At 35.8% G+C, this 26,033-nt stretch overlaps 1 protein-coding gene and 2 long non-coding RNA genes across 3 annotated transcripts; all 3 read left to right on the top strand.

Annotated features, from left to right (window-relative positions):
- Nucleotides 1–2,544: 2,544 nt before the first annotated feature.
- On the top strand, nucleotides 2,545–4,125 carry LOC310889070. The gene is made up of 3 exons (XR_014576355.1): nucleotides 2,545–2,902; nucleotides 3,665–3,766; nucleotides 3,884–4,125. It is a non-coding gene; the product is annotated as an uncharacterized lncRNA (long non-coding RNA).
- A 7,922-nt stretch (nucleotides 4,126–12,047) lies between these two features.
- On the top strand, nucleotides 12,048–18,049 carry LOC310889085 (uncharacterized protein). Its single transcript, XM_083816070.1, has 5 exons — nucleotides 12,048–12,071; nucleotides 12,538–12,634; nucleotides 13,464–13,546; nucleotides 14,009–14,072; nucleotides 15,330–18,049. Exons 2-5 carry the CDS (start codon nucleotides 12,543–12,545, stop codon nucleotides 15,466–15,468), a joined length of 378 nt encoding a protein of 125 aa, XP_083672196.1. The 5' UTR covers nucleotides 12,048–12,071; nucleotides 12,538–12,542; the 3' UTR covers nucleotides 15,469–18,049.
- Nucleotides 18,050–20,327: 2,278 nt separating this feature from the next.
- On the top strand, nucleotides 20,328–24,853 carry LOC310889086. Its single transcript, XR_014576370.1, has 2 exons — nucleotides 20,328–20,434; nucleotides 23,906–24,853. It is a non-coding gene; the product is annotated as an uncharacterized lncRNA (long non-coding RNA).
- Nucleotides 24,854–26,033: the final 1,180 nt, after the last annotated feature.

Below are 26,033 nucleotides of genomic sequence, written 5' to 3'. Positions count from 1 at the left end.
GAAATAAATATTCCAACTGTTGACATTCACACAGCTGGCCTGGAAGTAGAGATTCAACAGTATTCGATGGCAGAGCAAATCTTGCTCTACCCAGGATATGGAGCAAAAGCAAAGCATGTAAGAGCTCTTGCTCCAGGGTAAAGTGGTTAATTCTAAGGCATGTACCCATCTGGATCAGTGACAAATATGGAAAAAAAAAAAAAAAACTACTTATCCCAAGATGTATAAATGTATATTTCCCCAGAGAATTAAGTTAGATAGCATCAAAGGAATTGTGATCCCTCTATGCTCCTTTGAAATTTGGTCGTAATCTATCTGGTGGCTCTGCTAAAATACAGATGGAATTTGGGTCTAAAACATCTCTGTTGTAATCTGAGGTTAGCCATTGTAATTGTCTTTTTTATCCCAAACTCTGTGCTTGTGCTATATCCTGTACATCCTGTGTGTGCTTTGTATGCTGCAACAGCTAAATCTCGAAATGGGACCCTGCTTCTTGCATAGACAGCAGCTTTAATATATTGAGCCAGAATGGGTTTATCTTCCTAGCCAAGCTAAGCTTGTCTCAGCTGGAAATTGCTCTTTATATCTTGGATAGTACCCCTGTAAAGAATTACAAATTGCACCCTATTATTCTTATTTTATGCAGATTCCATATGTGACATGCATGGATTGCTATTCATGCAGTTTTATTGGGAAATGACTTGGAATAGGGCATGAGTCATTTGTGATCTTTTAAATTAGAGATAGGAATATATTTTTCTGAATTATTATCCCAGTATTATTTTGTAGGTTGAAATTGTTGATGATGCTACCTACATTTCTAGGATGAAGTCCTGACCCAAGAAACGATCTGATATTGCTCTTTGTGGAGCCAAATTTCCACCCTCAGAATTGGTCTCTATTTAATGTGAATTCTTACAAAAGCCAATAGAGAGGATAAAAGTCACATTTCCTGAATAGGCAACTGACAACACGAGAAAGAGAATTAAAAAAAAAAAAAAAGAAAAAAAGAATTGGAAGATGAAGACCAATATCTTGGAAAGGAAAACAAGATCTTGAAATGGAAAACTGAAAACCAGTGTATGAAATCAAGATGAAAGAAAGGGGAATCTGGACATATTCAAAAAACAGGAGCATTATAGGTGAAAAGGCGTTCAATGGAAATAATAAAGAAGAGAAGGGAGTGAAAAAGGAAAAATCTCTGAGAAGAAGAAAGAAAAAGTAATATGGAGATCTTAAGCTAAAATTACACATATCTTTGTTTCCTAAAGGATTTTCACATTTAAACATATTATTTATCTCCAAAGTCAGGACAGAAGAATCTGTCTGAGCTTTTTGCACAGGAAATGGCTGGAAACAATTCACAAGAAACCTAGAACTCTTTTGAAACATTTTAAAGGTTATTTTCTTTTAGAACAGAATGACACTCTTAACCCCATTTGAAATGAGCCAGTTCTCTGTGCGAAGCTACTTACTGCTATAAAAGACAGTAACTCTAATCAAGTATATAGATTCATTAAGGGCCATAGTAGATCTATGTCAAATATGTGACCCTCCAATCAGTGTGCAGTTAGCTGAGGCAATACTAACTCCTCATTACTATCTTGAATTTATTGTCCATGAAATAGGCTGTTGCCTGCTTTTCTATCAAAACAAATATAAAGACTAATCTGGCACATAAAAATGTAAGTCAGAATATTGATTCTTACTATCTGATCTAGATATAATTATCACTAATATAATAGTTTTTATTGTTTATATTTTCCACAAAAGTAATAGCACATTTTCTTTTTTAGGGGGTTGATGTATAGTGTGGGTTTTCGTTAATTTCATGCAAAAGGAATGATTCATCTTATGAATATTTTTTTGTAAAATATAACACGGTCAAAAGTTTTAAGATGATTCATTGATGATATGAATTGTACTCAAGCCATGAAAGCTAGCAAATAAAATTATAAGAACAGTGTGCTTTTAAATAATTGAAGATTCCTAGGTAGCTTAGTCCCCTGAATTAAAATTTTAGAATGGACACTTTTTTAGAAATATAATGAAAGAAAAAAGCTCTTCTTAAATTTTGACTGAAAAAGATTTTTTTCATTCATTTTGACTTAAGCAGTCCCTTGCCATATCAACATTGTATCCCTAAGTTAATTCATTTTAAAGTCAACTACCTTGTAGAAAGTAGAATGGTTTCTTAACATTTCCTCAAATGTAATAAAATTTAAGCTGTGGTTAACACCAATAGCACATTCAAAGTGTATTAAAGAGGGAAGGCTTATTCATTTCCAAGGTTACAGGCTGTTGTAGACTATTTGATTACATAGAATTTGTATCTGTATATTGTGTTATGAATATAAGCCTAATCCTTCAGAAGTGTTAAAATTTCATTCAACTTGGAAGTCAATAAAACAGTAATGACATCTTCGATGGAGAAAATATATATATATTTTAAAAAAAAAAAGTAGTAAATTATTTCTATATAAATCGGGTGATATTAGTTGTTTTTGTTGTAGTAGTACCTTCTTTTTTTTTTTTTTTCCAGAGTTTGAGTTTTGAAATGCACTTGTGTTCCAGAAATATAATAGAAACTTTAGAACCATTGGTTTACATAGCCAAATCTTTTATCTCCTTGCTAAATGCTCATTTAGTAAAGAGATGATGAGATTTAGGCTCTTTAAGATGAGTCCCTTCCTATTTCTTCTACATCAGTGTTAAAAGCCATTTAGCAGGTCTGGATCAGCCACTGGCTGCTGGTTGTTCAAGCTGAGGATGATCTGTGTGTCCCTTCCTTCCCCTCCAAAGATACCACAGGTTTGGAGAAAGCGGTACTTCCGCACACTTTTGTGCAAAACTTGTTTATTGGATACCATCATACCTCTGCAATGACCGTGAATTCAGAGAGGTAGAAAAATAACCCTCTTTCACCCTTGTACTGCAACTTAAAACTTTTTCTCTGAAATATACAATTCTAGTAGTAAAAAGTGACTCTGGCAATATCAGTAACTGATTATTTGTATTGTTACAACATGTTCTTCTTTGTAGGCTTCTCTGCACCCTAATCGGGAAATTCCAGAGTCTTTCTGTGCAATGTTAGCTCTCCTTTTCCCGCTATACTTTCCATTCATTTTAATTGAGATAATTACTGAATTTTTGTCTATCTAAATTCCAGATAGATCAGCCTGGGCTGCGAGGTTCAGATAATATCTGAATTTAGGTATTCATAGCTATTCATGAATATTCTGTGGCCTTTAACCCATTTGGCATAAGTTGTTATATTTATTATAGTAAAGGTTTATTACATTTATCTCATCAAAGCAGAGTGCAAGATCACTTCAGAGTGACTTGTAACCGTGTTCATAGTAGTTCAGGAGTTCAAGGGCATGGGTCTTTGGATGTTAAGACAGATAAAAGATATGTTTTTATTTCATCTTTATTCTGTCAATGAGTTAAATACAATTCTTCTGTTTCAATGAGTTAAAATAAAAGTTCTTTAGGTTTGGGCCCAGGAAAATTTGCTACTGGCTGTCCTTTAGGGACCCATTTACCACTAAAATGTTTATGGGGGTTGTGCTTTTAAAAGATATTCTTTGGAGGTGTGCTAAGCTGGTTGTACACAATTTCTGGGTGATATCACTCATTGAGGATGGTGCTACCTTCTCCTCAGATTGGTACAGAAGAGAGGAAACTGCTCACCTTGAATCCATAATCTCTCTACTTTTCTGGAATCTGACAGATTTTTGACATAGAGAAGACTTATGAGTCCTGGGTGAGTTTATCTAGAAGTTTTCTGAATTCTAAAGGTTTAGACTCATATTTCTAGACTACCTGTAGAAGAGCTAGCAGTGTTAACACCTGGTAACATTTTTTGCTATCTCTGTGACAGGGTACAGCTGTTCTTCAGAGTGATATAACACCCTTATGGAGGGTATCACACCTGCTGTGAAAAACAGATTTTTTTCTGGTTGGAAAGAGGAGTGGTCAGTAAAAGAGGAGGACTGGACCTCAGGCAAATGGCAAGTGCTAAAAGACTGCAGAGAGAGGGAAAAAAAGCAGTGAATGTAGTCATGTAGAGCAGCATTTCTGTGTCTGTAGTTTATAGGAAAATTGAAGTGGGTCAAACTTGAACCATTTGTATATCCATTTGTATATCTGAACTACTCTCTTTATAAGTTCTGTTATTTTTCTCTTCAATTTTCATGATTTTTACCTTCCCTTACATGTTTTTAGAGTAACTGATTAATTTTGGAAGACACTGGAACATTTATATAAGTGATCCTGTAAGCTTTACTGCCATTAGTCGTGCTGTAAGAGACTGATACTGTGTGTGGTTTCCTAAGGTTCAGGAAAAAAATGGAGCCCATGTATTTTAGTTTTGCTGGCTAATGACTTCAGGTGGAAGATAGAAATTCTAACCCGATAACAGTGTGCATCTCAGGATGGCACAGAAGTCTGTTTATGCAGGTTATGGCTGGTTTAAGAAACCTCTGAACTGTCACGTACCATCTGAATTAATGAGGCCATATAGGTCTAAGGTCCCCAAAAAGACCCATCTAGATTAGAATCGATTAATCCTGCAGTGGACTGCATGGTATTATAAGGGTGACAACAGATGTAGGTTTTGTTTAAGCACAATTTTTTAAAGATCATCAGCTGTAATCTGTAATTAGTGATGATCACTCCTATCTTGACTGTAGTGAAAATTTCTCCCAAACTATTAACCTACATTTTGTGAAAAGGAACTTTTTGAAGAAAAATAAAAGTCAGACATATGATTTATAGTGAGAAAATGTGTTCAGAAGAATTCAACACGCCGTATAGACTCAAGTAAATTTCAAATCCCTTCAGATATTTGAATTATTGAGATGACTTGATATATCTGCGTTCTTCATGTATTTCCAGGTTTCTATTGAGGAATTTAGTACTTCTTCACTTGTGTGAATAAAATTAACTGTAAAAATCAACACATGACTGAAAGAAAATGTAACTAACATGCAGGTATGTTTCAAACCAATACTGCAGGCTTTAACTCTGCTCATCACTGGAGAATTCAGAAATAATATTGACTAGATTTTATAGCTGTTGCCTGTGAAATAGCTGATATAAAACCTGTGATTCAAATGTTCATAAAGATATTCTTTTTCCTGAATATATACATTAAAATCTAAACCCACCTCTTCTGTATGTGGAGCATTAAAGACAAAAGCATTTGCAACATACCAATGTGGAAAATGACTGAAAACATAAACATAAGGAATCATTTTGTTTTCTTAAATATTGCACATCATATCACTATACAGAAATAATTCCATAAAAGAAATTCATCACTTGCTAAAATACCATCTAAATGGCTCATCACCTGTCTGCACGGTGTTATTGGTATCATTTAAAAAACTGCTCCAGAAAAGAGCATTCAAGCTGAACTATGGAAATTAGTCTATTAACAGACCTTTTTAATTTTTGTTTTGTGTTATCAAATCCCAGTGAACAATCAATTGAACATCTCCAAATCCATTAGGCATCTAGCTTTTAATTTCCCACGTTTCAATATTAAATGGCCAAAATAAGAGGTTGTTTTAGAGTGATTGTGGTGACTGTAATGAGGCCTGACACTTGTGACACTTCAGCCACGCAACCGCCATCACTTCCATCACAACAAAGGAGCTCCGAGTGCAACACATTGTAGTAGTAGGGAGAGTTGTGAGTTTGCAGCTTTGCACAGCAGGTGTGGCCACACATCTCTGCACCCCTAAACACACATGCTCATACAATCTGACAGATCAGACAATGACACAAAAAAAAACCATCATCAAGGCTTAAACAAAGATTTCATCTCCAAAGAGACAAAGCTTTATGCTGAATGTGTTGTTGCTGCTGAATTTTCCAAATGGAAAATGATGTATATTTTATTAATGAAAAACAAATTGAGGTGGGGATGACAAATATGTTGGCTTTTTTTGACATTTAAAAAATGTGTATTCTTGTTCCTTTTAATATTTACTTTCCTATCATCCTGCAAATGATTTTGTTAATTAGTTATATCTTGTGTATGCTTCAAACAACAAATGCAAGGAAGCTAGGGGACCGCACTAAGAGAGATTAAAAATCCATCACACAAGTGAAATATGATTTTTCAGTCTTTAGTGTATAAATAGCTTCTCTTTTATTTAATACATATTTAAACAGAAACATAGATGTATGAACTGGAGTCTTTAAAGTCATCGCTACCTTAGTGGTTGAACAATTTATTTTTAAAGGAGGAAAAAAATAGGAAGCCTAATTTTCTATTTAACTTAACAGCAACAGACCATTAAAAAGTGAAGCTAGAGATGTGCATATTTACCATAAGGGAATGAACTGGGCATTAATGGGCTCTGGAGGCTTATTTGGAGACAGCTGCACTTATCATGAATCAGGAAAGGGAAATAGCAGCCCTGGTGCGCTGTAGGTCAGTCACAAATGTCGACTTCAGAGAGCTATAAATCTGTAACATTACTTCAGCAGCCAACTCTCAGAACACCCTTCTAGCGTTTTCCTATAATTTAAAGATTATGTAAGGTGTATAGTGTGTTAGATGAAAATATTAATTTAGAGATAAATCCAGTAAATGCTCTAAAGCAGCAGCTTCTGCTGAGCAGGATCATCTTCTGGTACACTTCAAATAGGAATTGCTGCTAGTTTTGTCAACAGTAGGAGATCAGGGAAGTCTGCCAAATAAAACAAGGCCTTTTTCAATAAAATGCTTTCAGTTCTAAGTAGTCACAGAATATCTTCCTGTATCATTTTATTACTGATATTGAAACTTTGATATACTGTTTTATACTGACAATTCCTTGAGTCAGAAATCTTAATCGTGAAATGAGGCGGAGTAAAAAGCAATTAATCACAGTTAACTCCTTCTGGCATGTCCAAAAACATATTTTGTTGTTGCTTCTGAATGTTTTAAAGGCATTATCCAGGCTCACAGATTTCATATCCCACTGTGAGGCTGCTCATATTCAAAATCCGATATTTACATGTTGAAATTTAAGGCTTTTAAGAAAAGTGGTAAAACTTCTTTGCAAATTAACATTTTAATTACTGTGAAATAGAAAGGAGGTTGTATTGTTTTAAATTCATCAGAACGAGCTATAGGAACAGACCTTTTAGCTCATGCTAATAGAACCTTGTGGATATTTATGCAGATTATTTGGTTTCTGCCCTGCTGGCAGGAAGACTTTTTCTGAAATATCAGTACAGTGAAAAAAGATTAAGGTGGAAGTTACAGTCTTTCCCATCAGGGAAAGTGAAGACAACACTAAGTGACATGTTTACCTGTGATAACACATGTCCCACTCACGCTACCAGTTTTATACTTTTTGAGGTAGTTCCTCCTTCCATCCTGGAATCAGAACTGACTTACTGCACAAATTTCCACTAATTTCAGAGCAATGTTAGTAAAGTAAGACCCTATAGAGAAGTGACATATATAAAAACATATCTGCTGTTCCTTAACCTTTGGGAAAACTAATAGGTTAATGATTGCATGGGGTATTTGATATATGCTTTTTCTCAAAGTCCATCCAGAGTAGGGAGGGCCCATTGTACTTCAAAATCACACTGTCCAATGCTATATTGCTCCAAAATGGCTGAATGATCACACAGCTCAGAAGAAAACAGGCTTTTCTGACATCCATAAGTGGTGAATTACACTGCAGCATCTTTGTAACTTTGTAACTAGGGAACTTTTCACGTTGTGTTACCTCATGATAAACCCTTACCAGGGTCTCTTTTTCTCTACCCACAGTCCATGAAATCTTTCTTGTCCTTCCCACACCAGAAATTCTGCAGCTATCATAGCCATATTTAATTTTGCTGCCTGAAAAAATGAAAAAAGATTCAATTTTCTTGGAGTGGTAAGGAATTTTCTTTGACACTGCTAAACAAGTTTGTGCAAGACACCTGTTTAAAGAAACAGTTCAAAATAACAAGCTTCTTCCTTCTTAGAAATATGCCATTGTGACATTGTTTGAAATACTCCAGCTATTCCCATAACTCTTTTTATATGCATGAGTAATATATCTGATAATGTCCCCTACCTTATTCATAAACTATACATACGTATATGTTATATATATACATATATACTATACATATATATATGTATATACTATATATACATTTATGTGTATATATAATACATATAGTTATATATAGTATATATACATATATATATATAACTATATAAACTATATAGTTATATACATATGTATACAATTAAAGATTATATCATGAATTATACTTATATGCTAGGTGGATTACAATGATCTAAACAACCTTAATACTGGTATATCCTAAGTTCACCATTACTGACTCTGAAGTCATAATGTTTTAATATAGATTTAGAGTGAATATCTTAGGCTTTATATATATATATATTATAAATATATATATATATTATATATATATACATATAATATAAAACAAAAAAAGACCAACTAGGACCTAAAAATGCTGTCTATTCTTACAGTTTCACATCTTTGTATTTCAGCAGCAAGAAAGGAAGTTTCAGAGCTCACAGACTCATACATTCTGCTGTCAGAATAACACACAGCAACAGAATCTTACAGAATCCTTTCAGAAGACAAACACAGGGCTGTCTTCAGCTCCTCATCACTACCAAGATATCCCATTCCTTCTTCTCATTCATTCTGGCCTCTTTTTCCTGCTTATATTGTGTCTTCTTTTCCTTACACTATCCCAATGAGTCCAATTTTCACTCTAATCCCAAAGTGGCTTCCCACACAAGCTCAACACTCTCTCCTAGGATATTGCTCCATTTCTCCTTCGCTAGCCACCACCAGTTATCCACTCCAATCTCTTCTCCCTTCAGTTCATGTTCATTCACCTGTATCTGTTTTCAGTTGATTGTTAGGCTTTCACCCATGCCACCTCCACCACACCATCTCTTTCCAGCTCCCATTTGATCTCATTATTCCCTTCTCTCCTGTCAATTGATTTTCAGTCCCGTTGGCTCACATTTCACACCTCCAGCTTCAAGGCATCAATGCTTCTCAGAAAGAGTATTGCCAGAGTACATTTACAATACAAAAATATATAAATGTTACCCAACTCCATTGGATGTATTCTTTTTGCTGACACTTTGTATAAAATTGTATCCTGAGGCAAAGAACCCACCTGGAAGATTTCAGCCAAAAAGGTTAAAATTTAGTAAAATTAAAAGTGAGTCACTTATAGTAAAACTCTGGGTAATGTCAAATAATTTTAATCATAACAGGCATATTGGGCCCAGCCTGATATAATGAAGAGCAAAATATGTTGAATTAATGTATAAGGACATGGAAACTGAGAAAAGATAGAGTACAGATACATAAGTGTTAAATAGATAGTTATTTTATACAATATTTTATAGGTTAGGAGAAGGGGGAGTAGAGGGGAAGAAGGAAGGGGGGAGGACACGACTGGAGGGTAGAGGGGAGGTTTTATAAATGCATTCAAGCTTACGTTCTGCTTTGAAAAACTTCATCTTTGATGAATTGCTATTTTTGTGATTAAGCCTCTGTTTATCAGAGAAGTCTAGACTGGTTGCAGGTGTAGAAGCTCATTCCCTGCTAGAACTATTGATGTGTAGCTCTGCTACATGGGGAGATATGCCAGTAGATCCTAATAGCACCACATCCACCAGCTTGATTTGTCCTTACCAGCTCCTACAGGGCAATGCTTTCATCTTTATAGTGTCACTCTGTGGTTATCCATAGTGAATACACTATTGTTAGGGTAATTCTAGTGTAGCTACACAAATGAAGCTGTCCTTGGAGTGCTCCCAGAGCATCAGGGTTGGTGGTTGCCTGTCCTCAGCTGCCTTTTATTTATACTGCATAAATGGCACTTTCCCCCTAGATCACATGCCTGGTGACTGCAGTGGGTCATATTGCTGGTGCCTAGGCTCATTTTATGAACGTTTCATGGATCCCAATCATGGAAAATGTGTTCTGCTCGAAAATATTATCAGATTTTAAAATAACTGCAATAAATACTGGGTCCTGGAAGTTTGCACTAGAGTTTTTACTTTTCAGTGGAGAAACTAAAAGCTTGTTTAAGAAAATTAAATCAAGACATTTCAGTATTTACATGGCTATGTGAGAAAGTGCTTTAAGAAAAAAAATAGCAAATGGTATGAGTTTCCAAGGTACAGCAAGGGCATTACTGCTGCTCCCTGTAATTGTCATTATTCTTTAAAAGCAATGGACTGGAAATTACAAAGAAAGTAGTTGGTAGTTTCTCTACATAAGGCAGAGAAGAAACCGAAGAATATCAGGACAGGATTAGACTCACTGACAAAATTTTTCAAAGAGAAAATAGGTTGGCTCAAAACAATAGACACTATACTAATGTCTTAGTAAGAATCTTTAATGAACTTTTACACCATCCAAATATTTATGGCCTCCAAAAATTAAGCAGTAGATCTGGAGTTCATTAACATTCAGTTCACATATGCTACTTGACGCCTGTTAGCTGGTTTTAGCTGACCAGGGCAGTATCTGAAGGAATGAATGAACTAAAGCTTTAAACAATTCTATGTTCCATAATGAACTCCCAGAGATGAAGATGATGATGAAGCTTTGTTAATTATGATGATGATGCATAACAGGCATGAAAAGCTGGGCCCCTATTACTGACCTGGAAGATCAATTTAGTTCTTTATATGCAAAAGATCACAATCTTATGTCTCTTATTTGCTCAAATAATACTTAACTGTACTAACAATCTATTTTTAATGTCACATCAGAGTGAACTTTGAGATATATGTACCAACATATGTGTGCGTGTGTGCACATGTGTGTATATAACTGTTTGGGATCTTTTTTAACAACCTTGTTGAACAGTGCTCAGTCACCATCAAGCTCAGCCAATGGTCTTCTCATCTTTGTGAAAATTAACCATTAAATAAATTTTTTTAAACCTTAGGAGAATCTGAAGACACAGATTTTTAACCTTAAGAAAATCTTGTCAAACAGCTGAAAAATATATTTTCCATGGCCATATGACATTTGTGCATTTGAAAAACTGACTTGTTTCAGTTTTCTGTTCTTTTTTAAAAATAGTTATCTAAGATATTGTTCTAAGGAAGTGTGAATATTTGACACTATATAGACTACTTTTACCTTCTCAATCTACTGTACAGATTTACCATCTCCGAATAGAAGCTTTCTTGGTTTATTTTTCTTTTCTGTTTATTTCATTTAGCCATTTAGGGAGGAGAAAAGCCCACTTTCCAGAGGGAATGTTCTGTATTCAGATATTCTAAGGTCTTGGTGTCATGTCTCAGCTGGACGCCACATCTCCATTGATGTCTTCTCAGGAAAGCTACGTACTTATTCAACAGTTTACAGTTTCCACCGCTTCCATGTATTGGTTACCACATCGCCATGCTTTGTGTTCTCCTGATATAACATAGAAGCAAAGACATAGTATTTCAGCTACTTATCTTCCTTCCTGAGCTGAAAATGTAAAGGGATCTGAATTTAACAGAGAAATCACCTCAGAAAGCTTTTGTAACCTTAATTAATCCTAGACTGGGAAAAAAAAAAAAAAAAAAGGCATCCCCAACAGATCATATCAGTCAGACATACAAATGGTAATACTAAATGTAAACATAGATGTAGCACAGATGGGAAAGCATACTCATGTGGTGGGGCCTGAGTATTTTATTTGTCCATTATTCTGTTTGGAAGGAATTGCATAATGGACAGCACTGTGTCACACTGTATTGGGTTTATGCAGCCAGTGGAGAGCTGCAGGGGCAGCCCTCTGAGCAGAGCCCAGCAGCTGCCCCATGTCAGGGAGAAGCAAACTCCAGCCGATCCAAAAGGGACCCACTGCTGGCCAGAGCTGGGCCATGAGCATCGTTGGTTGGGCTCTTGGAGAGCAGATGAAGAAAGAGTTAAAAAAAAAAAAAAAAACTGCTGTGCTATAGCAGCTGGGAGAGAGGGGTGAGAAATGAGAAAGAAGCAGCCCTGCAGCCCCCAAGGTCAGTGCAGAAGGAGAGCAGGAGGTGCTCTGCAACACATGGGGTATGAAAGAAGAGGCAGGAGTGAACCTGAGCCTGGGAAGAAGGGATGAGGGGGGGCAGAAAGGTGTTTTTTGTTTGTTTTTAGTTCTCACTGCCCTACTCTGTTACTAATTGGCAATAAATTAAATTAATCTTCCCCAAGTCAAGTTAATTTTCCCTATTACGGTAATTAGTGATTGATTTTTCTGCCCTTATCTTAGCCCATGAGCTCCTCCATCATATTTGTTCCCCTGTCCTGTTGAGTATAGGGAGTGAGAGAGCAGCTTGGTGGGCACCTGGTAACCAGGGGGTTAACCCATCACACACACCAAGGTAACCTCTTTCTTTTTTGGTGACTCAACTGTCCACCTAGTATGGATGCCTCTGGTGCCCTATTCTTCTCTCTCCATCTGTGCTGCACCAAAGGATTTGCTTTAGACAACCACTTTTCTAACTAGCAGTTAAAACTAATATAAACTCTTTTCTAGATATAATGTGTCTGCAGATTCTTCCAGAGCACCAGTTTTCTCCATCCAAAACAGTCCCAGAGCCAAGAACACTTTGGCTGCTAGAAACATTGGCCAGGTAACTACCATCTGATATTGTTCCCAGATTACATTTTTAAGCCACTTTCCTGTGAACAATGCAGGATTTCACAGTCCATGTTTCACTGCAAGAATACTTACAAAACCCAACAAGTTAGACTTCAGGCAGGTAAGACAGGCAGGTAAGTCAATGTGTCTGATCACATTCCCATGGATTAACTGCATCAGAGCACATAACTGTAAAAACAGCTGAGAATAATCTGTTTGCAAATTAGTGAGAGATCTAATCATACTCCTTTCTATGGATGGATATCAGGATATTGTAAAATGCAATAGTAGACCACAGGTATGTAAAATAGGTAGACATAATGTCACAAAACAAAGCCAAAGTGTAATAGTCAGTATCAAGGTAGACTTCAGTGAAAAAATATACATTCCTTCTGCACACGGTTATGATTATTAATGACAATTTGAAAAAAAAAATAGTCTTTTTTTTTTTTTTAATTTATGCATGTAGAAAATTGTTTTGCACGTTAATTCAGTGATAACCTGAAATTATGGACAACTAGTATTTCATGTAAAAAATCTCCACCTTTTTCAGTAATTTTGTGAAATGACTGGTTTCACAATCTGACTAGAGCATAAATTTAGTCCTCTGTGATTAAAAGCTTGTCCTTATGCTCACTACCTATTTCTTTTTAATACAAAAGTGGTAGGGTATTTGTTCTTGATATACCAGTATAGTTATATGATTTTAAAGCACAGGTTGACATCTGTTATGCACAGTTGTTGTGCCTGCAGTATCTGAAGAAAATTCACCACCATTTCTGACAGAAGGTGCAAAAAAGTCCTTTTATTTCTTTTCACAGAAATAAGAATAGTACGGAGAAGGAACTTGTGAATTTCCTTCAGGGTTTTACCATTAATTGCGAACAATCCTGCTATCTCCTGGGTAAGCTACAAGTCTAAGGATAGATATTGTAATTTTCATTAAGAATCTCTGTCTAGTTGTAGCAAAATATTATCCACTAACATGAGCTCTTTCTTGAGACTGTTGGAATAATGTAGTAACCATGTAGTCTGCCTTTATTTCATGTTTTCTATTTTATAAATTTTGTGGATTCAGAATGAAATTCACAGATCGTTATTCAAGACTAGGCCTCACAGAACTGCCCAGATTTGTGAATTACTCAAAGGAGATCATTAAGGCCCTTACCTATATGAAAGTTGGTCTGGTTTGTTTGGCTTGGTTTGGTTTTCATGTGAAAACAGATATTTTTGAGCCACTTCCTCTAGATCATAGGCTATCTAGCATCTCTTTCAAAAAGAAATCAGGAAGTCCATTCCTGATGGATCTGATGAATGGACTGAATGATGGAGCATTCAACCTTGCATAACTTTTACTATTTTCTAGCTCTAGCAGTGGTTTGGGCAAATCAGGCATGTTATCAGGTACAGAGGAGAAAAGTCAACTACAGGTGAGCTGTGTTTTCCACTTGCAATTAGATATTTATAAAAGTATGTATTGCCTTGTTTGGCATAGCTTGTAAATTACAAACTTCACTGTAGCAAGAAGAGAAATACTTCTTGTAAAAAAGCTTTGCAGAAGCCATGCTTTACTAAAGCACCCATCTCTGTTGGCACACTTCTAAGACAGGCTGTAGCAGCAAAGATTGCAGGAGAAGCCCTTAGGATAGATAAGCTCAAATGGGTAGCAGGGGGAAAATGTAGCACTTTATTGTCTCCATGCCCTCCCACAGCAGTATCTTGTTCACAAATCTGAAAAAGAAAGATGTTCTCTTTCACATGACAGAAGTCCAAGGCAATAGCTGTAACATCTTGCCTTTGGTTGCATTGAATTGCCTTTGAGGACAAGGATACTTGTGGGTGCAGGATGAACTACCCTTCTCTAATAAATCTGATTACAGATATTCAAGCAAGGAGGAATTTTTGGTATCTGTGACCTCCACATAACATCCATAGTAAGGCTTTTATTACTTTTATTTGTAGACAGGACCCTAGTCACAGGGTTGCTTTGATGTTTTTAGTAGATTACAAAAAACATATGAGAGAAAGGGCCATGGCAGCTTCAAATCATGAGATTTGCTTCACAAACAACAAACTACAAAGACCGCTTGTAATAAAGTACACAGTAGTGTTTGCAGAATTGAAATGAGACTACTATTCAGATATCTAAGCAGATTTCAGTGACTCTTTGAGAGGAAGTTTTCTAACTTGTTTAGAGAGAATGTAATTTCATAAGTTAGTCTGCTTATTAATGTTTTAAATGAATAATTTGTTTTGACAAACTGGGAGGTATTTAAAATCATGCTTTCTAATACCAGTAGTTTTCTTTGATGTAGGATTTGCAATGACCTTAATGTCATAATATATTGTTGCAGTTTGAACTGGAATGCATAACTCATGATTAGTGCTATAAGCACAACAGTTAGAGGACTATTGCTCACACAGAAAACTGTTTTGTTTTCCTCCATGACCTATATACTTGTCTTTAAGCAATGAACAGAAAACAAAATATAACATACTAAGTACTCTCTACTTTTGTCCACAGTCATTACAAAATAATTTAGAACAGCATAGAAAATGTAGGTTCATATAGAAAGCAAGTTCTAAACATAATCAATGTGCCATATTTTTAGTGTCTTTAAGTTTGGTTGTTTTGTTTTGTTTTGCTTTGCTTTGCTTTTGTTTGTTTGTTTGTCTGTTTAATTAAGGGCTAGTCTGGAGGTGCTGAGGTTTTTGAGGGCTGTTGCACAAACTTCAGAGGGGATCAAGACTCTTGGAAATGTTTTCATACCGAAGAAAAAGGAGATACCCAAAATCCATATTTTGATATATTTTAAACAATACTGAAGAGGAAACCTAAGGCTGTAAGAACAAGCTACTCAGAAGATTGAATAAGTGTTATATACAGATACACATAAATTGTTAGATGTTTTTCTATTAAGCTAGATATGATATGGTTTTGGCCATGGAAAAAGAGTGGAAACTTAGTGCTCTGGTAGAAAATTACTGTCTGGCCATTTGTTACGAACTAGTGTTTGTCCTTTCCAGTGTCTGGACCTACTTTTCTTGGTGTACTTTCATGACCTGTCAGGCTTAATGTATGAGATAAGATAAACCTGTATTTTTTGGGGGTGGTGAAGATACCAAGGCATTTCATCTGTAAGTATGCATTAGTGTTAAATAAATTTTGTTTTGCTTTGTTTTAATACCTAAGTATATGTTCCATAATGAATTTAAGAATAAAATTAAATGTGTTTGAAGTCTCTTCACCACAGAATTACCTAAAGATGATCACTTCTGTCTAGTCAAGAATAAGCATAGACAGGAATTTTTCTGACTTTCAGGTGTAATTTTAAAAAAGTCAGTTCATCAAAACAAAACCTCTGAGGAATAGTGTGGAGGAGAAATGAAGGACACAGAAAATATGCAAAATCTCTCAGCTTTCCAGCACAGCTTATGATCAAAACCAAGGCAAAAGTCTTAGAATAGCCTGGACTATTGACTGGGGTTACCATATTCACTTGGAGATGTGGGAGAGAAGCTTGAGACTCATTCCTGAGTGATTCAAAAGTTGGTCTCATCAGTTGTAGCTATTCTACTTCACAGAAATAAATAAACATGGAATTAAGGTTGGTCATCCTCTCCTGTCTCAGACACAGTGCTTATGTCAGGTCTTCCCACTCCCAGAACACAATTAATTATTTCAACGTAGGAGTAGAGCACTGGAATGTGAGATCTGGCAGTACAAGAATAAAACCCAAATCTTCTGTTCCCTATGTGAATGCCTGAGCTCACTGAGCTGTCTGTTATCCTTATTTAAGTTTCTTTTTTTCTCTTCCCTTTCTTCACTTTTTTTTTTTTTTTCCTCAGGAAAATAACTGAGCAAACTTTGCAAAGCCTGCCTTTTGTCTTTTACACTGATGTAGAATGAAAATTTGAAGAAAAGTTTATAGACCTATGTCAGACAGCAAAATAATTTACTGTCTTATCTACACTTTCAAAGTTAGATAATAATACACCAGAGATATTTTATATGTAGGCTACTTTATTTACAGTGAATGATTCCAGATATCTTTGTATATAACAGTTTAGTAGGCATTAGCTAAGTTGTATGTTCATTAATTTCTTTCCATGTAAATCAATGTGGCAAAAAATTAAGGTGACTGGGACTTTATGGAGATGAAGGTCATATCTGGTATTTTTCTAACGGAAACAAATTAAAAGCATATCCAATTTAAACAAAGCCTTTAGTATAGTGATTTTCATACTTGCTTAAACCTTTGCTTGAATTATGAATCTTACGTATCCATCACATTCTTCGGCTTTTTCCTTTTATATGGACTTTTTCCCTTTATTATGAACTTTTTATCTTTTCCTTAGTAGCTCGGTTGACAGTCCAGGTTGATTCTCTGATGCACAAGTGACTAAAAATAAACTCTCGTTCCTGCCAACAGCCATTTTAGTGTTTTTCATTCATTTCAGGACAGCATCACTTTGTGAAAGGAGAAGCCAAGGACTGGATATAGTCTAGGACAAAGTCAATCATAGTAGTCTGTTTTTTCCTAGAGATGTCATAAAGGTAACAAAATATGAGACATCCCGATGACAGGAAGAAAGAAACATAGATTGTAGAAGACTGTAGAGAGGAAGGATTAGAAAACCTGTTGTATGCATATTTCTGCTAATTTTATACATTTAGTTTTCTGTTTTGAACTTAATGCCGCCAAGTTACATGTCAGGGAGCTTCTGCTGATGAAGCTGGTGGTATATGCATTCATTCCTACAATAACAAAATGCTACAGTGGTTTGACTAAACATCATCATGCAGTCTTGCAACACCATCATCATGTAATCCCTTCTATGTTTTCACAGGTCATTATTCAATAACAAGTTTATGGCACACTGTACAAAAAAAAAAAAAATCTTTTTAAAAAGCATCCAGGAGCATGTAGATTTGAAATATCTTCTCCTGGTGGATTTCCTAGCCCGACTTTTTTTTTTATTATTATTTTTATTTTTTTTTCCGTTTTATCAGAAACTTAGTACTTGATTTTGAGATTTTTTTCAATGCAATTTCTTATATTGATTCAATTAAAATATTAGGTAAAGAAAAACAGCTGAATTTTAGTATGAAATGTCAATAGGTGTTTTTTTCAAAATACACATGTGCTATGTTACTATTTTGTTATTTTAATATGTAGGCTTATACTATTTTTTATTTTGTTACTGTGTTTTTAATAATTAACGGTTTTGTGGCATTTGCTAAAATTTGAGAGGCATCACAGTGATTAAATAAATAGTAGTATTTCCCTTTTCACTTTAAAATAGACCATTATAATTTTAAAAGAGAAATAAGTTTAAAAAAAAAGTAAATTTCCAATTTTTCCAAAGGTTGGAAGTTTAAGTTTTTGATATCTTAAAGCCAAAAATCCAGAAGTACAACAGGACAAGCTAGTGAATGTAGCAAAGAAAGTTAAATATATATGTATATTTTTATACATATTATATATATAATATATGTATGTTATATGTATTATATATATATTATATTATATAATATATATATTTAAAGTGCCTGTATATATAAGTGCTAGTCCTGAAGAAATTCTATAGATCTGTCTAAATCTAACTGACACTAGAGTGTTTTACAGATAGACTAACTTTTTGACTTTGAAAAGTGTTTCTTCACATTGCTTTTATATGACACCAATTACATTGTGCACAGTAGGTGACTGTGAAACATATTTTGTTTGTTAGAAATATTGCATTAAATAGTTGTCTTCCATACAATTTTCAAATAGGAATCAATCAAGGCTTGTGTGGTGATGTGCAAATTTTCAGTCAATTTGAACGGATTTGACTCTTCAGAAGGTTAAGGTAGTTTAATGGTTGAAAGCACATTGCTGTGCAGCAAGCTGCAAAAGTCAAAGGGTTAGAGGATTAGGATTTCATTTCCTTTTAGCCGTTGCCATGTCTGTTTTCTGTCCAAACTACTTCTTGTTCCCATTTAACCCATGCTTTTAAAGACAAAAGGGGTTGAGAACTTGTGGGCCTCAGGCTTCATTTTAACAAGCCGTCTCTAGCACTTCGGTGCACAATTTGTCATAAATGTCATAGGTCAGGGAATGTTAGAAACCTACAGCCAGCAGATGGTCATTATGACAGCAGTTATGTTTCAGAAGCAAAAGATGCTTTGTGATATTTACTCCAGCATGTGAATGTTACACCTCTGTAGAATATATTCAAGTTCACTCTTAAAATGAACTCATGCTTTTTATCTCTCACTTCTTGACTAGAGCTCACAAAAGCCCCAGAACCTCATCCTCTTCCCACTGCTCATAGGGTTCTGTACGGTTCCTTTCAGGAGTAAAACATACATGTGGAACAGTCCATTTCATTTACAAAGCTAATAATATTCCAGAATTACTGGCTACACACAAACTTTTCAGTTTCTGTTACATCAGGACAGATTTGTTTTTCTTCCTTACACTACTTTTATGACCTGTTATTCTTTTCAAATAATACTGGAAATTGATGTTTCAAAAAATCTCTCTTTTTTTTTTTTTTTCCTGACAACACAGTATTTCCAGTTGAATAGAAACTAGAAATAAGTATTGTATTATTTCACATACCTCCAGACCTGAGAACCTTACACAGGATACAAGCTTCATTATGGCAGTTGTTACACAGCAGCTAAGGTTTTAAAGAGGAGGAGGAACCTGTTAGCAACAATCTCAGTCCCCAAAAGCCCGAATCCCAAAGTTTCATTAAAATAAATAAATAAATAAATAAATGTGTGTGAAGGGGGGAAGGGGAAGGGGACGGAGAGAAGGAGAGGAGAGCAGAGCAGAGCAGAAAACATGAACAGTTCACTAGGTTCAGATCTGCATAGGAATTGTTTTACGGACAAAGCTGTCTGTTCCTTCAAGAGAATCAGCTGTGCAGTTGGCTGATTTCTTATAAACACTATGACAAATATTGATCTTGAGCAGAAAGCAAGGTGGTCTTTTTTAAAAAATCAGTTCTATAAGACCATTTTGTGCATAACGGCTGTAGATACAGATAAGTGCAGGAGTATAGATGTAAACTTGTGTGTGACAGGCTGACAGGCACGCAAATGGGTTTAATATTGCTCATAAGTGAAGGAAGTAGGTGAGCAAAAGGTAAAAGACAAGCCTCTTGTTCCAAGATAACTACTTAAGTCAAAAAAACTCTGCTATATTTAGTAGCAAGCAGCTACATTCTGCAGATATGCTTGATGCATCATTCAACATGTAATCATTCAGAATGAGAAAATTTGTTTTCTTGCTAGTCATTAAAAGTCTTCTTTTATTATGTCCTTCCCAAGCTGCTTAGTTGAACATAGTGAAAGTCCTTAATAAGTGGTTTTACACATGTGAGAAAATAACTGCAGCAATAGGAGTTGGGATTTGAAAACATAGGCTGTTTTCCAGGGAAATTAAGCTGTGTTGTCCATTTGTCTGACTGATAGTTCTCCTTTAGTGATTTTTGACCAGTCAGCTAGTTTCAATAGGTTTCAGAGAAATTTCACACATCCTCAAAAGATTAAAAAAAAAATAATTCAATTCCTGTAGGTATCCAGAAAATCTTTGACTGGATGCAGAAGACAGACCCCCCCTCCCCTTCCCCACACCCCCCAGCCCCCTTTTTTTTTTTTTCCTGTACCATTAAGTTACCAGTTAGCAGTGCTACCAGACTATGGCTACCCAGTCAATACACACATGCAGGCCTGTGGATCAGCACTTCCATTGCTTGAAACCAGCCATGATGTTAATTGCTTCTTGTCAAGCTGGTAAGTGGGTGAGAATGAACTCCTAATGTTATTATCTCACTGCAAAAATAGGAAGGGTACAGAGGTAGAAGAACCTACTTCTACCTACTTCTATTCTTCTATAGAAGAACCTACTTCTGTTCTTATAGGAGGAGTCGTTTTGGTAGAAGAACCTATCGAACTCTGTAAGAAACCATCCTCAATTAGTTCCAATGCTAATAGGGTAATTTGTCTTCTCTCTGAAATGGTAAAAGTTACAGAATAACTACCAACAGTGAAAGAGGATTGTTGGCCTTCCGGACTCAGAACTTCCTGACCAGAAATAAGTTCTTCATTTGTTCACACATGCTCCCAGTAATTAATGTTTTCCTAGTGTTTAGATTTTGAAAGGTGCAACCTGTGGCTCTTGGCACCTTCATTTCCATATTTTGCTACAGAGCCATCAGCTACCAGCTTGTGAACCTTGCAGTTAGTAATACCTTCTTGTTTCACCTTCCAAAATGAAAAGTCAAATATATAGGATACTCATATTGCCTGAAGGTCATGAGAGACTTGTGAGGCCATCATTTCTCCAGGGCCTCATAAATGAAATATGCAATTTCTAATTCTCAAAGGCTCCAGATTATAGAGATGCAAACCTGAAAGATATTATCTTTCACAACCTGAATTCTATTTTATGCTCTTGCAAGGTAGTAGCCTCCAGAGTCCTGATGACCCCAATAGCTGTCTGTGCGTGAGTGGACTACAATTCCTATCTGTCATTACGACAGATTTGATCAGCAACTAAATTTATTTAAACACTTTATAATTAAAGCCTGTCCCAGTGATTGATAAGTATTGGATCCAGCTCCCTCTCAAATAGTTTAGTTATTGCTGGTCTCTGGATTTTGCACGTACTGATAATAACAGGAAGGAAACTTTTGCAGCTAAAAGAAACAACACAAATGACACAAGCCTTCACTGGGAGGATGACTACTGTTTAAGGAAACAGAGGCAATACACAGGAAAATTCTAAATTCATACAGCAGGTGATAAGAAACAGTAAAAAATTTACTAGGCCTTTGTATATTTTAAGTACATAATGGATCGTTATAAACATTTTCTCTAATTTCAGGCATAGCAAAGTCTATAACTTTAACACAAGAATTTCTTCTGGCCGTGACTTTGCATAACACTTAGAAGGGCATCATAAAGCATATACTTTTTGTGAAACAAATTTTTGCATACCCTTCTTTGTGTTACTCTTCCATTCAGAGTAAAATAATCCCTGATATTTATTTCTAAAACATAACTAAAGAAATCACATATGTATTTCTACACAGATATGCAGCATAGCCCTTAAAACATCTAAAATTTGATAAGAATGTTTATAATGTTTTCTTTTGGTCACCACATATTGGCTTTTATCTTTCTTGCAATTCCTGTTTTTTTGCAACTTCTGTAATTTTGAGAAGGAGGAGAAATGTTAAAATACGAAAACTTAAATGCCTTATTTTACCCTGACAGCTAAAATTGCTCATGAATTTCCTAAGTGACGGGAAAGTCAACAGAAACTCAGAATTAAGAACTGTTCTGAACATACCCTACATTGAGAAGAGGTCATTGAGCAACATTTAAATACGTCATTGCTACCACTCAGGAATGCAGACAAAGTGATCGTGCTATTTTTCTGAGAACTATGTCAGATGGAATAAAGATGTTAATAGATGTAGACGCAAATGTTTGCATAGAAGTACGGGAAATGGTCATTAGCACATTTCTGTGAAAACTGTGAAACAAAGCACTTCCTTCTACCAATTTTAAATGCCATTCCACGCATACCCAGCACTTACCACAGTTTGTAGGATACTTCAGACATTGACTGGTCAAATGTATGAACATCTGAGCAAACTGCATCGCAGAGAAGAAAATGTTGAACCTACTGCTTACACAGCAAATCCACATCACTGCATGCTACACACTGAGCAATTTTGCTTACAGCCACAGAGCTGTGTTCTGATCTCACAGAGCAGAGCACGACTTTTCTTGAGGTATACGATTATATAGAGTGAAGAGAGAGGATTTATTGACTTATTCAAATCCCAATGAAGCCACTTGGGATCTTTCAATTTTCTACAACAAGTATTAGATCAGGCCCTTAAAAAAGGTGCAAATAAAAAGAAATGTCCAAAAGTGAAGCCTTTCATGAACTGAATAGTTCCCTGCTTCCTTTTAACCCATCTCCTATTTCCTTAAGGGCTAACTTCAAGCTATGAGATTTACCCCAGCATTATGAGAGCATTATGGTAAAAGAGAACATGTGTTAACAAAAATTCTATTATGGTCTTCACCACAGTAATAAGAAAATCAGGAAATAAAACTATAACTTGGCATTCAGGTAAACAGAAAAGTGTTGTGACAAAGGAGTCAGAGAGAGTTGGTAAACAATTTCAAAATGTAAAATGAGTTGTTTTTTTCTGAGATATTTTCATTGGCTTAATTGTTTGCATTGATATGTACACAATAGCTTAAAGATATATAGACTTTTAATAAAAGAATAAAATCACCAGCTTGAGGTTACGCAGTCAAGGAGACTAGAGGTATTTGCTGTATTGAAATCTCTGTTTAGATCATGTAGCTATATAAATTAGATAAAAATAATCCAATGATGGTTATTGCTGGTATCTTTTCCCAGCTCCATTTAGTATCATTTATTGACAGGATGCTTACACACTATACACCAAGTTCAGCTGTACTACTTTGCACAAACTGCTTCAAATGCAGCTAAGTAGTTAGCAGCAATCATCTGCACTCTTCTTCTCTTTACGATCTGTATTTTTCCTGTTCCCATTCTGTGCACATCAGTTGACACTAAATTCTTGAAAAAAAAAAACAGCCAACCAACCAAACAAACAAAAAAAAACTTCTGCGGGAAAACTAAACAGAAAAAGACCAAAAATTCTAGCCATCCAAGTAAAGAATCTGAAATTGTGGTTCTAAAGTATGGCTGGATTGTAAATACTACAAATAATTGTTGTAGAGCTATTTTTCCTCAGTCATTTCTGGGTGGCAGAGCATCCATAGAACAGCTTCAGAAGTGGTGTTCTGCAGCCTAACAACCAATTAGTACAGTCCATAAAAAATAATAATAATAATAATAATTTAAAAAAAAATAAAGAAAAGAAAAAAATAAAGAAGGAAAAAATAAGCCCTGAAAGTGGAGGTGGCCACTAATTATTAAAATGAAGTCATAAATAGCTATAAATATTTAAGCCTTATAGTTCGATTTGTTTGTGGAGGTAGCTATTAGCCTGCTTGTGAGATGGTAAATTCCTGCCTAGTACAATGCAGCACTACAGGCAGCTCCAGTGTGAGCGCAGACAAAGAGCCCCAGGCAGCCCCACCCTCGCCCATTCTGCTCTCCGACAACACCCCTTGTTCACAAAGCCCCTTTCAATTATAGTCTTTGTTGGTAATGTTTACTTTTTTCATTCAAATCTCTCCTTTCCTCAGTCTCAGTCTTCCAGGCAACCAGCTCGCTGGAGCCAGAGCAGAGGCAGAGAAAGAAAATGAAATCCAGCACATGCCTACCGTGGTAAAACACAGCAAAACCCAACCCAAAACCGTCTTAGCCCCAGTTCTCCAAGTAGAGGGTGGAAAGCGATCCGTTTTTTTTTTTTTTTTTAATATATTATTATTATTTTTTAAGCTCTTGTAGTTCTCCTCTTATTATCCACAACTGTCTCTCATCTCTCACTGAGGACGCAGGCTGGTTGTATGGATGCACGATGACAAGAGACTGCTTTAATTTGCTCAGTGGATATCATTCTACTTATCTCTTTCCTTCCCCAAATGGTAAAAACGTTATTTAGAGAGGAATGACACTTTTCCTTCTTAGGCAAAGACAACACAACTAAGAATCCATTGTGTCATAATGTCCAGAGTTTTCCTTGGTGATTTCTGCTTTTTGCCCTTGTGATTTCATTTTATTTCTTCCTAGCTTGTGGTGGTTTTTCCTTCAGGGCATGGAGTGATGTTTTTGGGGTGTTTTTGTTTTGTTTTGATATGTTTTAACAATGCAGTTTTCATGTCTGAAATACTCTATGACGTGCGTTTTGAAATTTATTGTGAAATGTGGCAATCCTTCCTATAATGGACAAAATGTAACGAAAGTATAACATGCAAAACATTTTTACATAAAGATGGTAAAGTACATTATATAACTTTGCAAGGCTGAACCCAAAACAAAGCAGCAGTTAAAATTTCCTTCTTTTTCTCCTTCCCCTTTCCTTTCCTTTCCTTTCCTTTCCTTTCCTTTCCTTTCCTTTCCTTTCCTTTCCTTTCCTTTCCTTTCCTTTCCTTTCCTTTCCTTTCCTTTCCTTTCCTTTCCTTTCCTTTCCTTTCCTTTCCTTTCCTTCCCTTCCCTTCCCTTCCCTTCCCTTCCCTTCCCTTCCCTTCCCTTCCCTTCCCTTCCCTTCCCTTCCCTTCCCTTCCCTTCCCTTCCCTTCCCTTCCCTTCCCTTCCCTTCCCTTCCCTTCCCTTCCCTTCCCTTCCCTTCCCTTCCCTTCCCTTCCCTTCCCTTCCCTTCCCTTCCCTTCCCTTCCCTTCCCTTCCCTTCCCTTCCCTTCCCTTCCCTTCCCTTCCCTTCCCTTCCCTTCCCTTCCCTTCCCTTCCCTTCCCTTCCCTTCCCTTCCCTTCCCTTCCTCTCTTTCCCTGCATATCTGAAAACATTTTTTCCTGTGTTCTATCTACTCCAACAACAGATATATGTCATGATGTATGTCAACAAATTAATGACTGATTTCTATAATGATCAAAAAGTAGTCATACCTGTGTACATATATGTATGTATATATATATATATATTATATAGAAAAGCATAATCATCACTGGAGAACATTTTTCTAAGTTGTCCTTCTCAAATTCCAGTTAACAAGAGTTGGCACATAAAAATTAACACTCAATTAAGAGATATTTGTACTTTTGTTGCAGGCAAATTTTCTGCATTTCTTTTAGGGGAAAAATACCTTGTAGATCAAAGAGGTCAGATTTTAAAGGAGTGTTCACAAGACAGCAGACAAAAGTTGGAATAGCTCTACAATTTAGTAAAACCTGTATTTGTACACTGATGATCTTGTATTCAGAAGCTTAGTCTGCTTGACATAAACTAATGCATATCAGCAGTGAGGATACTCTATTTTTTCATCTTAAAAGCCAAGAAATGTATATATTATTGAAATGAAAATATATATAGTTATATTGGCTTGTATACATCCATCATATATTTACGTCTGCAATGGGCTTTAGCATATGCTTACATCTCCAGACAATGTTTAATTAAGACACCAGTATTTTTTGTAGCTCTTTCTTTAACCAATGATCAAAACAGAGGCATCCCCTCATCCCCCTTTTTTTTTTTCTTTTCTTCTTGAAATTTATGCCACCCGTTATTAACAAAGTAATAATAATCTGGGTCAGTCCTGATGCTGTGCAATCCCATTTACTCTGGATGAGGAACATCTGTACTCGAGCCCTTACAGGCCTTAAAAGCAATCATAAATTTAGTCACCGGCAAGTGAGGCAGGTTTCACAGGCCTGGGTTGGAGGCCAGGTTCCCCGTGACCACCCTGCTTCTTGGCTT

This window comes from Anser anser, assembly GCF_964211835.1.
Source record: "Anser anser genome assembly, chromosome: Z".
NCBI classification, from domain to species: domain Eukaryota; kingdom Metazoa; phylum Chordata; class Aves; order Anseriformes; family Anatidae; genus Anser; species Anser anser.
Note: the sequence above shows the minus strand (reverse complement) of the source record. Positions and strands in the feature narration are given on the sequence as shown.

Bases quoted from the DNA above. Each gene is read 5' to 3' on its own strand.
- LOC310889085 (XM_083816070.1), top strand. From the start codon at position 12,543: ATGTGTCTGCAGATTCTTCCAGAGCACCAGTTTTCTCCATCCAAAACA. The intron at 12,635-13,463 runs GTAACTACCATC...TTCTTTTCACAG, and splicing joins CTGCTAGAAACATTGGCCAG to AAATAAGAATAGTACGGAGA. The intron at 14,073-15,329 runs GTGAGCTGTGTT...TGTTTAATTAAG, and splicing joins AGGAGAAAAGTCAACTACAG to GGCTAGTCTGGAGGTGCTGA.